Source organism: Olea europaea, unplaced genomic scaffold (assembly GCF_002742605.1).
Source record: "Olea europaea var. sylvestris unplaced genomic scaffold, O_europaea_v1 scaffold2552, whole genome shotgun sequence".
Taxonomy (NCBI): domain Eukaryota; kingdom Viridiplantae; phylum Streptophyta; class Magnoliopsida; order Lamiales; family Oleaceae; genus Olea; species Olea europaea.
In genome coordinates this window covers 31,969-47,876 of record NW_019243796.1, presented here as the reverse complement: position 1 = coordinate 47,876, position 15,908 = coordinate 31,969, and the positions used below count along the sequence as shown (strand labels likewise).

General features: G+C 34.6%; 2 protein-coding genes across 2 annotated transcripts; both read left to right on the top strand.

Moving 5' to 3' along the window:
- Positions 1-3,116: 3,116 nt before the first annotated feature.
- On the top strand, positions 3,117-5,255 carry LOC111382702 (plant-specific TFIIB-related protein PTF2). The gene has a single exon (XM_023006742.1). The coding sequence runs from the start codon at positions 3,348-3,350 to the stop codon at positions 4,926-4,928; it is 1,581 nt and encodes a 526-aa protein (XP_022862510.1). The 5' UTR covers positions 3,117-3,347; the 3' UTR covers positions 4,929-5,255.
- A 9,311-nt stretch (positions 5,256-14,566) lies between these two features.
- On the top strand, positions 14,567-15,908 carry LOC111382706 (transcription factor bHLH162-like). Its single transcript, XM_023006745.1, has 3 exons — positions 14,567-14,766; positions 15,063-15,401; positions 15,490-15,908. The coding sequence occupies exons 1-3, from the start codon at positions 14,614-14,616 to the stop codon at positions 15,694-15,696; spliced, it is 699 nt and encodes a 232-aa protein (XP_022862513.1). The 5' UTR covers positions 14,567-14,613; the 3' UTR covers positions 15,697-15,908.

The following is a 15,908-nucleotide window of genomic DNA, read 5'->3' as shown; positions in this document are numbered from 1 at the left end:
GCACGGATTGGATTCCTATAAGCTTAACCTTGATCTTTATTTCAAAAGCACACTCTTGATAGCCAAGATTTAGATGTCAATTTCGCACACACAAAGCCCTTGGTTTTGATGCACATGCCTGTAATAATACATTCTTGTCATTTTCTTGAAGCTTAAAATTGTTAAATGTGTGATTAGAATTATGTCTTGAAACACATGTATGCTGATTTTTATTGTTGGGAGAGAAGTCGTAGACTAATCCTAGCTGTTGATTAATCAAGACCTCAGCTTTTGGATGCCTGTATTAAAAGGGGTCTTCTTTTATTTGCTGTATAACGAAAACCTAATCTTGTCTTCCTCTCTCAGAAAAGGATTCAAGTCTTGGATTTGTACTCTATGTAAAATCTGTAACGACCATCATTTGGGGTTGTGTAGTCTTTGTGTAGTGAGTGTGCGAGCGTTAGACATTCCAATCTTAGGGAGGTTCAATTTTTTGGATGTAATTGAAACACTGAAACAGAATGCTAAAGTTTTTGGTGAGATACGAAGTTGTAACCAGATTCTTGATGAAGTTTAGTGCATTGGAGAGATTTCCACTCTAAGTGGAGCTCTGCGGGAGACCTCTCCATATCTTGGTGAACTCCGGGCTTTGTTTCTTGCATTTAAGACTCTGGTTTTATGTTTATTGTCGTGTGATGCACTTGAGAGGTTGACACTTGATAAGGATGTATGGAACGAATATGTCTCTTTCAGGCATACATTTGCAGTGATTACATGGAAGTTCTCGTCTGATACAAGACTGTCTCAGTGCATTCCCCATACACTTGGTGAAGGTCGGGTAATAACTGGCAAAGTAGACATGATTTGTAACAGTGATAAAGCTCGGGAATAAGACGTTTGTATTTGAAGAATTTTCTCTAACAAATAATGCTTTCGTAAGAGGCAAAGTGTTCCATACCTCAATTATTCTTACTGTTTATGTCAATTATGAAGGCAAAATGCTGCTGCATCCTATCAAGCTATGTGGAAATTAGATCTTGAAATCCAAATTCAGAATAGGAAATTGTTTGAAATTTATTAAACTCTCCAATTTCCTTGTAGCCAAACTGTCTATTCTAACTTCATGCGGACGACTTGTAATCTACAATGCAAACTAATGATGGATTTTTGGAGTTAGCTCACCCTCGCGGGACTAGGACATTTTTCTCGGCTTTTGTAGCAAGTGTGTCGCTTAGGGCATAAGGGGCATGATAGTTTGACATCATCCTCACCTTTATCTGATTTATCACTTTGTTCGAAATGAGTGTTTTGTATTCTATATTCAATGTATTATAGTTGCTCAGAGGCATGATAATTATTTATTTTTTGAATAATTATTTCACATTGTGACCTGAATGTTCAATAAGTTGCAAAAATTATGGTAGATTTAGATTATGTTCCTCTATTATGTATATTTATTTTGCAATACAATTACAGTCACGTATAAGCCTTCAAAGAGGGTTGTTGACCTAGTATTAAATCTCACGATTGGCTCATTTCAAGTACAATGACTTCTACTCAACCTTAATCAAGAATGACAAAAAGCTTATTTTTATTAAGTTAAGAAATTTCACTGGGTAAAAGAACAAGGCTCGATTCGAAATTGTTAATGTTTAATTGTTTATTTAAACAGGTTTATTATATATAACTTTTTCTTAAAAATAAAAAATGAAAAACATAGGAATTTAGTGAATTAGTAACGTTAGTGTAGAGTGAAAAGACATAATAAAAACGTTCACGATGCTGAGTCCTTATTAATTTTATTTTTTGAAATGTGATTTTGTGAAAATTGAATTTATTATTGGGAGAACGTATAGTAAAAAAAGTAAAGAATAGAATAGATTTTATTGATATAGAAAAAAACAGAGGGTTTTTTTTTTTTTTTTAATCAAAATCGAGCAAGGGCTTAAGTATGTTCCATGTACTTCTATGTCGAGTTTATTGCCATGATACTCGGGTTCCGTTGAATTATTTTAAACAGGCTAGAAACCCTAATTCAATTATAAAACCCATAGTTATAAGAATCGGACCGGTACGGTCCGAACCGGAAACCTATGAACCAGACTATGTTCCGGTCCGGTTGATTCATTTTAATTATCATGCATTTGGATTGGCCCCTGATAGGCCCGCCTAACCCGACGGGGTTAAAGAAAACCGCAGGCCCATTTTATGTTAAAACCGGATGGGTCAATTAAGTTCAATAGAATTCCAAAATTTCCAGATTTCTCACTCACGCTTAAAAATCCTTCCCAGCCGTCTCTTGCAATCCCATCCCAGGGATCTAAAATCTTCCATTTTAAGTTGTGTTAGACGGAAGTAGAACACGTAAGTCTGAAATTTAAGTTTTATTTTTGTGAATTTTTGTGTACTGAACTCGTTATATACCAAGAAAATGATGTTTCTTTGACACCAAAGTTGCTGGCTTTCTCGATAGATATATGGGTTTTGATTTCCAGTTGGTTAAGGTTCTTTCCCTCCCCCAGAATCCAAAATCAATATCTACCTAAACTCATATTTCTCTTTAATTTCATGTTTGTTTCAAATACGTTTTTCCTTCCAATTTTAGTGCACAATTAGTTTTATTGGTCAATTGAATCACCACATCCTTTTGCAGTGTGCTTTCATTTATGTATAGACCAAGTTTTTAAGTCCAACAATTTGCATACGCAATTCTGCTTAACCAAATTTGATTGGCTTTTTTGTCGATTTAATACCTAATGTCGATTTAACAATATCTACCTTGTATTAAAAATAATTATTAAGAAGTTTTAACATTTGGTTGAATTATTTGGTGTTGCAAATTCTTAAAGTTTCCAATTGTTTCAAATACATATTTCACTATATATGATCTAAAATTTGTGAAATTGGGATACAAATTGATATTTAGTTAACAAAATAAGATGAGGTCAATTTAGTTTTTAGTATAAAATGAGAAAAAAATTATTCAATGAAAATAGTTAATAATATTTTTGATCGCAATTGACCTGCCACTTGAACCATTTAGTTACCGGTTCGACCACTTACCCGTTGACCCACTCCATTGTCCTAGTCGCAGGGTTGGGTCTGACAACGATGATAAAACCAATGACCTAGCCCAGTTGTCCATTAAATCATCCGAGAAAATCGCAATTGCAGTGGTTCTTCTCCAAAGGCCAAACCTGATTCTATCTTCGTCCTCCAGCCGGCAGCAAGATTTACAAAAACAAGTGCACCATTCTTCTGTCTCTACAAATTTATTATTGTTATTCATATTTTTTTATTTTTATTTTTTGCAGTAGAAGCCATCTTACCTGTGCCCATAAACAGTTTATGTAAATTTTGCTTCATATATGGATACTTCTCGTCCCTGCAAGAGATGCAGGCAGAGAACTCTCGTCCCGGATGATGTAACAGGCAATATGGTCTGCACATCATGTGGCGTAGTTCAAGATTTTGACAATTTTCAAGCTCATATTGGTGGCATTACCGGCCCTGCTGGCACCTATGTTCGTGTGGGAACTGCTGGCACTGGTAGTACATACAATTATAAAGAAAATAAAATTTACGAGGCCCAAAAATTGATTGGGGATTTTATGTTTAAATTAGGACTTTCGCGTTCAAAATCTGATGAGGTTAAGGTTATGGTTGAGACGGTTACGGAAGGTGAATATGGTCAAGGGAATTGGTTCCCGGTTCTCATAGGTGCGTGTGCTTATGTTGTGATGAGGAAGGATAAGAAGATCTTGCCAATTGAAGAAGTGACAGATTTGGTGGGGTGTGATGTTTATGAATTGGGTCGGATGATTAACCGAGTTGTGGATTTTCTTGATTTGAAATTGCCAGAGTTTGATATTGTGAATTCACTTGAACACGTTATTAGGAAATATCCGATGTTTAATAGGATTTCAGAGGATGTGGTTCAGAGGATGCTGAAGCAAGGGGTATTTTTAATGCAATGTTTGATCAAGTGGTTCTTGACCACAGGACGGAGGCCAATGGCGGTGGTGGCTGCAGTTCTGGTTTTTATCGGGGAACTGAATCAATTAGATCTGAAGATCGAAGTTGTCGCAAAGGAGTTGCACGTATCAGTTGTTACGTGTATGCGTAGGTACAAGGAGCTTCTGGTGAGGCTTGTTAAAGTTGCACAAGCTTTGCCATGGGGCGAAGATGTTACAGTGAAGAATATTGTGAAGAATGCACCAAATGTGATTCAGTACATGGAAATGAAGTCGATGAGCCAATTCGGTCAGAAGGGGAAGAGGTTTGAGCACGTTGGATTTGATATGATGGAAGTGGTTGTTGGCTGTTTGAGCAAAGAAACTGAATATGGAGTTGATAGTCATACAACAGAAAATTGCGCCGCGCAGTATTTTGGGGCAAATCATCAGTCACCTATGAGAATTGAACATCCGGAGAAATTTCAGATTTCCACAGAATGTTTGGCCATGATTTATTCCAAGTTCTTGGATGAGGTTCCTCTACTTAAGGCCACATCAGAAAGGTCCAACGATAAGAAAAGGAAGAGAGCGGGAAGTTTTGACCTTCATGCATGTACAGACTGGTGGAAGGGCAAATCAGATTTGAGTAAAAAGCTTTTGTTGAAACAAGTGTTTGAGAAAGATGTAGGATTGGATGCTTCACCACCATCTTTTGATAGGGGATGCTTAGTTTATGCAAGGAGGCGAGAAAAGATAAAAGCTTCTAAGCTGCGAATTCAGAAGATTATGCATCCACTTGTACCCGATGCTGGTGATGGGAATGATATTTGTGCCTCGAAACATATAAAATCTGGGAAAAAGCAAGTGGATATTGACTGGGAAGATCTCATCATTGAAACTCTTCTCCTTCATAATGTAAAGGAAGACGAGATAGAAAAGGGACATTACAATGTTTTGTTGGATTTGCATGTTTTTGACTATGGCAATGTGTAGGCGTCAACAAGGAGCGGTGTTGTTAAAGCTCTAAAACTGCCTTTTGGCTCATCAAAATATGTTGACATGTCTCTTGCCGAGACAGAATGTCTTCATGTAGAAATTCTACACACAGAAAGATATTCTATTTTCCAAATCGAGCAGTTTTATTAAAGCTCAAAAACTACATTTTGTTGATGCTGACATGTTTCTAGCCGAGGCAGACTGTCTTCTTGTAAAATTTCTACACGCAGAGAGAGATTCTTGTAAATTCATATAACATCAATTATTTTGCAATGAATGTTGGTATTCACATTGTTATTAATCTATTATATGCATTCTTTTTCCTGGTAAATTGTCTCCTTGTGATTTCAAGGGTTCTCTTAGTATCACGGATCCTCTATTCTTGTCTGTTGGAGTTGCTTTATGTTTAACCTTAATTCAGATGGTAGCCTATTCATCTCCCAGAACTGCCAATTATTGCATGCTACTTGCTTTCAGTGATGAGAGTTGCATAATATTGCATTTTACAGACAGACAGAATCATTGGTTTATTACTTACTCCTTGAAAGTAGGTCTGTACACATCATCTACTTAAATGGGTGTGGGGATTGCCTTATTGCTGACTGATATATTTTTTGTTGACAAATGTACTGCTATAGGTCTGTGACTTCTCCACTTTACTAATATGTGCTCCTATAATTTAAGTGAACTTGGCTAACCTTTATCACTTTTTATGCTGAATGATGGACCGAGTTATATACAGGTGTCTGTTCAGGTAATATGACAGCTTCTTAAGTGTGAATGCTTTAAATAGTTGTGGTGATTACATGATTAGGGTCTGCAAAATCTTTGGTTGAGAAATGGACTGCAATAGATCTGTTGCTACTTATGTCGATTCTAGTTTCTCATACGCGTTGCTTAGACCTGATTTGAAACTTTGCTGTTTTCATTGGCAGCAATAATTTTATCCTGCTTATAGTGTCCAGGGGTTGTTTCCTCCTTTTAAATTTGGGTTCTGAAGTCTTACTATATCTATGTTTTCTAGCATGAAAAAGGCTTAGTGGCGTTGATTTTCATAATTTTCCTTCAATCTACGATATTTTATGTATATTGATGAAGTTATTTTAATGACGGGGGGCTATTAAAAGTGCTTAATTATAATGTGTTTCTTTTATTTTGTATATATATAGAGCATATTTTGTTTGCTATTCCTCAAGCCTCATTCGTGACTTTTTTTTGATAGGTAATCAGATAGTTTTATTACTTAAAAGAGAATACACGGAGGGTGTACAACCACTTTAAGCCATTAAGGAACAACATGAAATTAGGCAACCCATTTACAGGATTTCTAGCCACAGCATTAAACCAAGAATATAAGGTAAAGTAAAATGTTTCTCTTGTCTGCTCTCTTGTTTTTGTTTGGTCTTCGAAGCAACGATTGTTCCTTTCTCTCCACAAGCAAAGGTAAAGTAAAAGCCTCATTCGTGACTTTTAGCCATAGTTTGAAGGCAAGACCAGTCTTTGGGTTCTTAGGTACTTGTGATCTTTTTTCATCACAAAGAACTCCTTTTAAAGCGTGTTTAGTAAGGTTCTCGGACAATACTCTACGGGGTAAATAAAAGAGAAGTTAAAATGTCTATTATTGAATATGGTCTAACGATGATAAAATATAAGCTTAAAAGTTGCATAACTGAACTTGAAGTGCTAAATTATGTAATTTTTAAGTGGCTGTAAAGCTAAGTCATTGTTTCAGGGCTGCTTTAGACATTGCACTGTTGTGATTATCTGGGATGACATTTATGTTCTTTAAAGTACAATGGCAAAGCTATACTCTCTCTTGATTTGAGAAGTAAATTAGGAGTGCGAGTGTCACCTTGTGCCTTAATAAATGCATCTTTTGGTCTTTGTGATGCTCTAAAGAAGCTTTCTTGATAAGGATACAAGAAGAGTACTTATTGTGTTTTGAACTGAAGTTATAGGGCAAGAAAGTTTATGGAATTGTTGATCTTATAGCAGTTGAATGAAAATAAGCTGGATTTTTAGGAAATTTAAAGTTAGGTAAAAATTCTCCCAATTTGTATCTTACTGTACAATCTGTAGATTTAAAGTAGCGAAGTATGTAGTATAGGCAAGTGAAATGGGTACAACCCATGTGAAAGACTTTTTTTTTAAATTGTAGCAGTCATGTTCAAGAATACATGACCATTTTTCTTAGAAGGGAAACCTGCACATATTGATTTGATTTCGGGGAATGAGAGTCAATATAATGCCACGGTTTTTTTAGATGAAACAAGTAAGAGAAGGTAATTTAGTACTCTCATAAAACTATTTGATTGAATAGACTAGTTTCTGTTACAGAATTAACATAACAAAATCTCATTAAAAGCTTTTGTATTTGGATTTGCTGTAATTTATAACAAGGTCGCATTTCGGAAAGTTTTAGGATTTGAATTTGCTGCAACTGTGGACTAGTTTACTTAAAAGGCAAAGGCTCATTTAGTTTTTGACATTTATTCGAATATTTTCTTAGTTAAATTATACTGCATATGGTATGGACCAGATTCCTGGCTCGACTGAAAACAGTGCACACTTTTTAAATCATCCCACATCTATGTCTTATTTGGTTCATGGATAATCCATCTGCTACTTTTTAAACTGCTGATATTCTTAATTTTTTGTCTTGAATAGTATTTGAGATTTTTCGAAGGATTTGGCAAGAATTTAATACTGTCAGTTTGGTCTTGTCTGTTTTATACTTGTCCATGTGACCAACTGGATCACTATCGCCTTCGTATCCTATTAGCTGGGGCATTTGGAGCTTCTTCGGTAGCGGTTCGGACAGGATGTCCTCTGAAATGGGGAAGTGCCTATTTGTGACATATTCCTACTTCACCCTCTTTTTGCCTAGTCTCCACGCCGGCAATGCATATTTTCGGTCGTTCCAGCTTATGCTGATCTCCATGGGCTGTTGATGAGGCATGAGGTGGCAAGATGGGTCCTCAATTTGGGGGATTTCCTCCTCCATTTCAGCAGCACGAACGGTGCTAGTTTAGTTCTGCTCAATCCGATATACGACATTAGTTGGATTTCGACTGCCTCCATGCGGCCGTTTGATCGCATTTCCCGTTGAAGTTTCTCCAGCATAATGCCTTAGGAAGCTATGACATCCCCATTTCTTGTTCTTGTCCTAGAATCGTTGTGGCTCCTCAATCACTTTGGCCCGTTTTGACGAAAAAGGGGGCTCGTGGCTTTGTGGAAATAACATTTTTCTTTTGACCAGATTTGTCTCATATTGCTTTACCATGAGCCCCTTCTTCCGGCACTAAACTGTTAGATTCAAAAAGTGACATGTTACCTCTTAATCTAACTCGCAAGAAATCACAAAAGCTAAGAAAGTTGTAAGATCGGACTTACATTTTGTCCGAGCTAAATGGCATGTATAAATTTATATAGGTGTAAACGAAAGTTTGATCATTTTTAGTTGCAATGATTGACTTGATTCATGTGTCACTTGTCTAATTGATGGCCTGTAATTGGTAAATCAAGACGACGACAATGACACAATGATTGCCTAGGTCATATGATTGTAATGATTGGAAGGTTGGGAGACAAATCCTCTATTCCGAAGTGATTGCTGCTTGATTAGAGTTAATTACTTTCTTAAGTTGTCGATTAGAACTCATCGGGTGAGTTTAGTCATAGTGATGGACCGAACTCTTATCTAAGCTCGATCATAGTGGGGAGCGAACACATTGGTAGCCGGACTCATCTATCTTCCCAAAGTTGCCATGTCGCAGCTGGTGTCAAAGGTAGCCCATGGTCAAGTGGAGCCTTTCACTCGACGTCGGAGCTCCTGTCCACCTCGAAACTCGTTCCAAACTTTTTAATTCACAAGCTTCCTTCGCAATGTACAACTTCCATTAATATTGAAAATTCTTTTCGAAAATTATCTTGTGACATAATTTGTGATAATACTATGTGATATAACCAAGTTTGTTCCCGACGTATACACATACCCGATGACTCAATTTCGTCGGTATGTGTATCAAAATGCTCGGGACATATGTGCTCGGGAATAAAGTAGGCAAGACTTCTTCCAAGTCTTTCTAAGTTTCTAAATGTCAACATTAAAGTCGTTTGCACTTGCTCGCACCGTCCGTTTGAATGCTTGTACCAGTTTTTGAAGACTTCCAAGAAATGCAAAGTCCTTGCATTTACTTTCCGGGCCATAACTATCTCCCTCCTCCCAAGAACTGCAAAACCTTTAGTTTTACGTGAAAAATATTTTATTGTAGGCATGCGTAGTTAAAAATGAGTATAAAAAAGAGAGAAAAATAAGAAAAAATGGTTGTCAAACTAGGGCTAAAGATCATTAATATTTTTGTGACATATTCGTCAAATAACTTAAACAATATTATATAATTAGTTATTTCTTTCGTATTGCCCACTCCAGATTCGACATTAGCATGCTAAACCTTGTAAATAGACTACCAATGGTTATATCGTAAAATTGTAGATCTTTATAAGAAGACACGATTTTAGAATAAAGAACCTCTCTTTCAACTAACAAATTTAAAATCTCTCCTTTTAACCTTAACCCCAATTTTCAACAATAATAAACGGTAAAAATGTTGTGACTAAGCTAAAATAGGAGATTGTTTGAAAGGAAGGAAAGGAACAGAATTGTTCTCTTGTCCACGGTGGACTGGAGATCATCAATTACTTAGGATAAAATGTGCTTCTGGACTTTAGAAAGCGTTCTCAAACATATAATTAAGTTGTCAAGACTTAAACCCTATCCATCCCAATTTCAAGTAAGAGATTATGCAAAATCAAATTAGGGATGCATAAAAGTAAAAAAGAAAAAGAAACATCATACATAGCGGTCCATCTTCAAATAAAAGTTACTTTTTCTCAGATTTTAAATATAAATAATAAAGGTTACAACAGTGATTTCACGCCTCTAAATTTGTGTCTATCCCCTATTTTGTTTATATTTTTTAAACTCATTTTCAACTATATATTCCCCCAATAAAATACTTTTATATATGGTTACCCATTTTTTGTTCATATATTCTCCTATATATATAATTAGGTTCGACTACTACAACCCCTATGTGACTTCGTAAACCTTAGACCAAGGTTGATTTGCAAATCGTATAATTAAATTCAGCGTAGCCTAGTAAAAAGATAGGTAAAATTAACATCCCTCTACCATTTGTGTCTTTAGCTCAAAGAGAATTTTTATATCGTAATTTAGCCCTTGTTTGATGGCTATCATTTGGTCAAAACAATGTTTTAAATACTGATTTTCAAGAGAACGTATTGATAAGAACTAGGAAAAAAATTTTGATTTACGTGCAGAATATTTTATTATATAAATGTGTAGTTAAAAATGAATATGTAGAAAAAAGAGTGTTTAAATAATGATCGTCAAACGGTGCTTAGAGAACACCAAGTCAATGAATTGGATTAATTGTATGAAATGGCGAAAAAGTCTTTGCTGACTCTAAACTTTCGTTCCACACTTGGATTACTCAAAATTTGTTGCTAAAAACCCCACAAAAAACAGAATTTTCTTTTTTCTTTTTTCTGAGTCTTTGCCTGGAAACATCTCAGGTCATATCTACTCCTATCTGCATTGACGCAACGTGAAATTATTGGACAGCTACCTCGACTTACAACGTACGTCTAGTAAATTGACTAGACGATCAAGCAAGTCATTGTGCCTCATCCCCTCTTGATAAATAGGGGAAAAAGAAAAGATACTCACAGTGATGAAAACAGGAAAAGTCACGGTGTAAAGAGAAAGGAAAGCCAAATTTTGTGTGGCATGTTGGAGCAGGAAAATTGAGGTTGTCTTGTATCTTTCAATCACGTTCCTAAGAAAAGGATGATTAGACTATTTGGGTTTATCTTGTTAAGGCAATCAAATGTGAATAGCCTGTTGAATTACGAACGCTTATTTGATTGTGACCAAAAGGTTATAAATTCATTTTTCAAACATATACGCCGTGTGATGTACCCTCTTGAAATTGAATTCTACTATTTGTAAAATCGGAGTTGACAACCCTCTGACAAGAAAGGGAGTCCACGACCATGTAAGGGGTTGTTAATTCCAGTTGTACAAATAGTATGGTTCCTTGAAATTTTATGGTTACAGTAAATTTATCAATGAGTAAACTTTTTTTTATTGATATCAATTGCTTTAAACTTATTTTTATTTTATTATGCTTAATGTTGGAAGATCAAGGTTACATTCTCAACTACATAAATAAGACAAATGGCCGTCCTAGAAGAGGATTTATTGAATAAGAGAAATGAAGTCTTTTTAATAGTGTTCAATTTTTAATATTATATGTGAACCAATAAGTCTAAATTCTCAATATTCTGCCCCCGTTTGGCCCCATTTTGTAAAAATGAAAATTGATGGAATAGTATTTTTTGAAAAATAACTTTGTTATTTAAATATGATTTGGTAACTAATTTTTCTATTACTTTTACGTAATAAATTATGTTTTAAACAAAGTAATTCTCACATTACTATCAAAATAGTTAACCCACTTTTAAATTTTATTAATAAAAATTATTTATTATAAAAGTAATTCTTACTTATCTTTATCTTTAATTAATAGTAAAAGTTCTTCATTTTAAAACATGCTTAGTCAAAATTTTACATATAAAAAAATTAATCACATTAATATGAGCTCTGCATGTGAAGTTGTATATGTTACAAGAAGTAAATGAGCTATGTGATTTTAGAAATAGCAAAAAGTTGTCACATAGTCGAAGTTCACCTCCCTGGGATCAATTTTTTTGTCGAGATTCTTATTAGAAAATTATGATTAAAATAATTAAGTATAACTATTTTTCGCCACATTCAATCCTTTGCAAATTCTCTAACTTATGTTTGCAGTCTTTGACAATAAAACTGATATCATATATGATTTTTTGCTTTAATTTTTGTGTTCTTTTGTATACATTTTTTAATTTTTTTTCTTGTTTTTCAATTTTTATATGAAAGTATAAAATTGATTAGATTTTTCAATTGTTACATCTATGTCCGTCTAATACGAAAAGAAAGCGAAAAGAGTACTACTATAAGTAAATTCAAGGACATTGTACAGAATATGTGGTTATCATGGTCTTAATCTTGCACACTGTGATACGGAAAATTGGGAAAGTAAGTTAAAATCATTAAAGAAATAAAATTTCAATCATCGAAATAAAAGTCACATAAATAGTGGAAATATGAGTTGACCCTAAGACATATAGAGATGTTAAAAGTTTTTGTTCCGACGTTATGAATTTTAAGTTCTTGTTTGATATAGTTATTTGATAAATTTATCTGAAAAATATTTTAGATCTAACTTTTTCAATATATAGTTGATCAAGTTCTTTCTTCACTTACGATTTGAACAATTTTAAAATTATGAAAAATATTTTTAGGTATCTGTTTGATTTAAAAAAAAAAATGCAAAATCCAAATGATAATTGTTTGATGTGTTTTGTGATAAGCTTGAAAATTTTTGTAAGCACGACATGGATTATGATATTATTGATGGTAAGAGTTATTTAGAGCTGCAAATTATGAGAAATTATTTGCCATAAGAGTTTTAAAAAGGCTATCAAAATGTTAGACTATATAAAAATAACGGGTTGTTATTTTCCAAATATGTGAATTGTTTATAAAATGTTATTGACTATACAAATTATAGTTACCTTTGTCAAGAGTAGCTTCTCAAAGTTGAAATTGATAAAATCCTCCATTCAATTCATTAGAAAGCTGGTTAAAAAGAAATTCTAAAACAAATTAATTGTAATAGTATAATTGTTGATTTTCTATCAAAAAATTCTAGAAGATTGAATTTAATTTAGATATTTGAAAGTTTTATATTATCGTTTTTATAAATTTGAATACTATTAAACAAAAATTATTATGTTTTATTTTTTAAAATATTTGTAGAGTCGTAGTTGATTTAAGTCCTCCAAATATTAGGGACGACTTAGAATTCAACTACCTACCACCCCTATGTGACTTTGCAAAACTTATACGTAGGTTCATTTGCTATTAACAAGATAAGTATTGTATTACACCTTGTCTGATGAGGTTTCAAAGGATCCTACATGTAGATGAACCTAAGCCCACACTCCATTTATTCTGCCAGGAGCCAGTTGGTCAAACCACGTGAAGAGGTCGAACCTATATGGGACATTGAACCTGTTTAACTGAGTCGACCTTATATGAAGAACCAAAGCCTCGTGACAGGAGAGGCAACAAGGGGGACTAGTTGAAAATCTTTTATGCAATTCTTAGTAAGTGATTGATGTGATAATTCACTGTTATATCCATCATATCTATTGGCCATTGAAATCAACATATTATATGATAAAGTGCTGCAGGATCTAATAAAAAAAGTGGTGAAATAAGCATCCCTCTACCACTGTCCTTAAGTTCAACGGCAATTTGTCCGTTGGAATTTAGAGAAAACCTGATGTTACTCGACATGTATTCAACGGGACCATTGTATGAAACGGCGAAAAAGTCTTCCAAAGTCTCCACAGAAATTTGAAGATTCGTTCCATACTAAATGACTGAAACTTTATTGCTAAAAACCCACAACCACCAGCATTTGTACGTTTGTTCTGTGTATTTGCCTGGAAACAACGGCACTGTTTATATCTAATCCTATCTGATTGTAACATGCATGTATTCGACTTATATGTCTCATTGATTGACTAGACAAGTAAATCATTTTGTCTCATCCCATCTTTCCACAGAAGACAGAAAAGGAAAAATAAAAGATACTCAGTGATGAAAAAAGAAATGTCATTATTTGCCCCCGAGCATAGTTCAGTGGTGTAAAAAATAAGAGTGAGGTTATCTCATGCCTTGCTGACAGTCACAGTGTGCTGGTTCGATTCTTGAGATATGAAATTGGACTCCTTGTAAGCGCAGTATACAGATAGCTCTTGTTCCCTGACCTGTTGGGGCACATCCAACGATTTATCTCCCTCACAAAATTCTAGGGGCGGGATGGTGGTAACTCTCAAAGTTGGGTTTCAACCTTTAGAAAAGTCATGGTTCATAAAGAGGAGAAAAAAAAAAAAAAGACAATGATAACCTACATATTTCAATTGATTGATCATTTACATATAAAAATTTGTTAAATATATCTTGAGAAGAAATCAAAAATATTTATTGAAAAAAGTTATATGAAAAATAGAGAGTATTATTAGAGCTTATAAATGTTTACTTTTTAAATTTAAAGATCATCTCCAATATACATAAAATTCTCTTAATAAGATCCTGTTTGATGGTTATTATTGAGAAACATGATGTTTTGAATAGATGATCTTCGAGTGAAAGTAGTATTTTTGGTTATTTTCTATTTTTCGTAATCCCAATTTGCTCACCTTCCCGTCTAGTTCGTCCCAAGAGGCAAGAAGTGAAACTCTCACATGAATATCCTGAGAGTGAAGAATGAACTGTATGAACATTGACCGCCGAGGCACACAGATGACGTATTCATAATTAATTGGTTACCCCACCCCACCCCACCCCACGCACCCACCAAGAAAATTCGTCCTCTCCCATAGAAAGCCGGGCAGCTCCCTGCTTTCCATTACTATATATATAGATCCAAACAAAGATCAGTATTGTTAATTCTTAAGAGCTTTCTACCTTAATTTGAGTGTTTAAATGAAGAAAATGGAAAAGTGTAAGTCCAGATCAACTTCTGCTTCAACTCGGACCCCAAAAATTGAAAGAAAAATTGTTGAGAAAAACAGAAGAAATCGGATGAAGGATCTCTTCTCTGACCTCCTCTCCCTCCTCCCGGATCATGGCTCCAAGGTACCTCTTTCATCTTTCTCTCTCACACACCTGGTTAGAGTTAAACAATTTTTGCATTCAATTAAGCTACGTCTAATGTCGAACCACTTTGTCTAAAAAGGTTATTATGTGATTGAATTAGGTTTTTTGAAAGGTTTGCCTTGCTCAAATACCATATCGTACCAATTCATCAATAAACGTTAACTTATTTGTGTAACATGACATCTCAAGGTTAAATCCAACATTGAATAAGATGAAACCTCAAATCTTAATATAACAAACATCCACTTAACATATGGATGTATGTGTAAATGCAGAAGGCGATGCACTTACCCGATCAAGTAGATGAAGTTGTGGCATACATCGAGAACTTAAAGATTAATGTGGAGAAGATGAAGCAGAAGAAGGAGTTCTTGCCAAGAAAAAGATCCAATTCTTGTGTTACAAGTGAAATTCAAGCCCCCACAAAGTCTTCAACACCATTTGTTGAAGTTCATGATATGGGACCAAATATGGATGTTATTTTAGTTAGTGGACTAGACGATTTATCAAAATTTTACAGCATACTTCACTTGCTTCAAGAAGATGGTATTGAAGTTGCCAATGCAAATTTTTCCGTACATGGAAATTCCACCATCCAAATTCTCCATGACAAGGTCATTAGACCTTAATTTAATTATATAACTTTTCTCTCTCCGCATCTGCCTGTCTAATATATATTCGATTTTGGCTTATATTTTTTAGGTTGGGAAGTCAAGAATGGGAGTTGGAGCTACAACAATGTCAAGAAGGCTCAAGGATTTGATTTGTGGATCCACATGCAGCGAAGTTGGATCAAATATTGATTTATGGGATTCTGAAATCCAATCAGATATTTGGGGATACGAAATTCAAGAATTCATGGAACCTTACTTTAGTTGGAATGTTGTCAGGGAATCCGAATACATGTAACCTTTTTTAAGGTACTCCATGAGAGGGTCATCTTCAGTCCCATAGTAGTTGATAGCGCCTTGTCCAGTGTCATGAGTCATTACTATTTAAAGTTATTACCTAGTGATGATATCGAGATATTGTACTCAATCAGTTCACCAAGGTATAAGCTAATTTTGTCTTCTAATGATAGGATATGATTGAATAAAGGCAGTAAGAATTGAGCTAAGGCT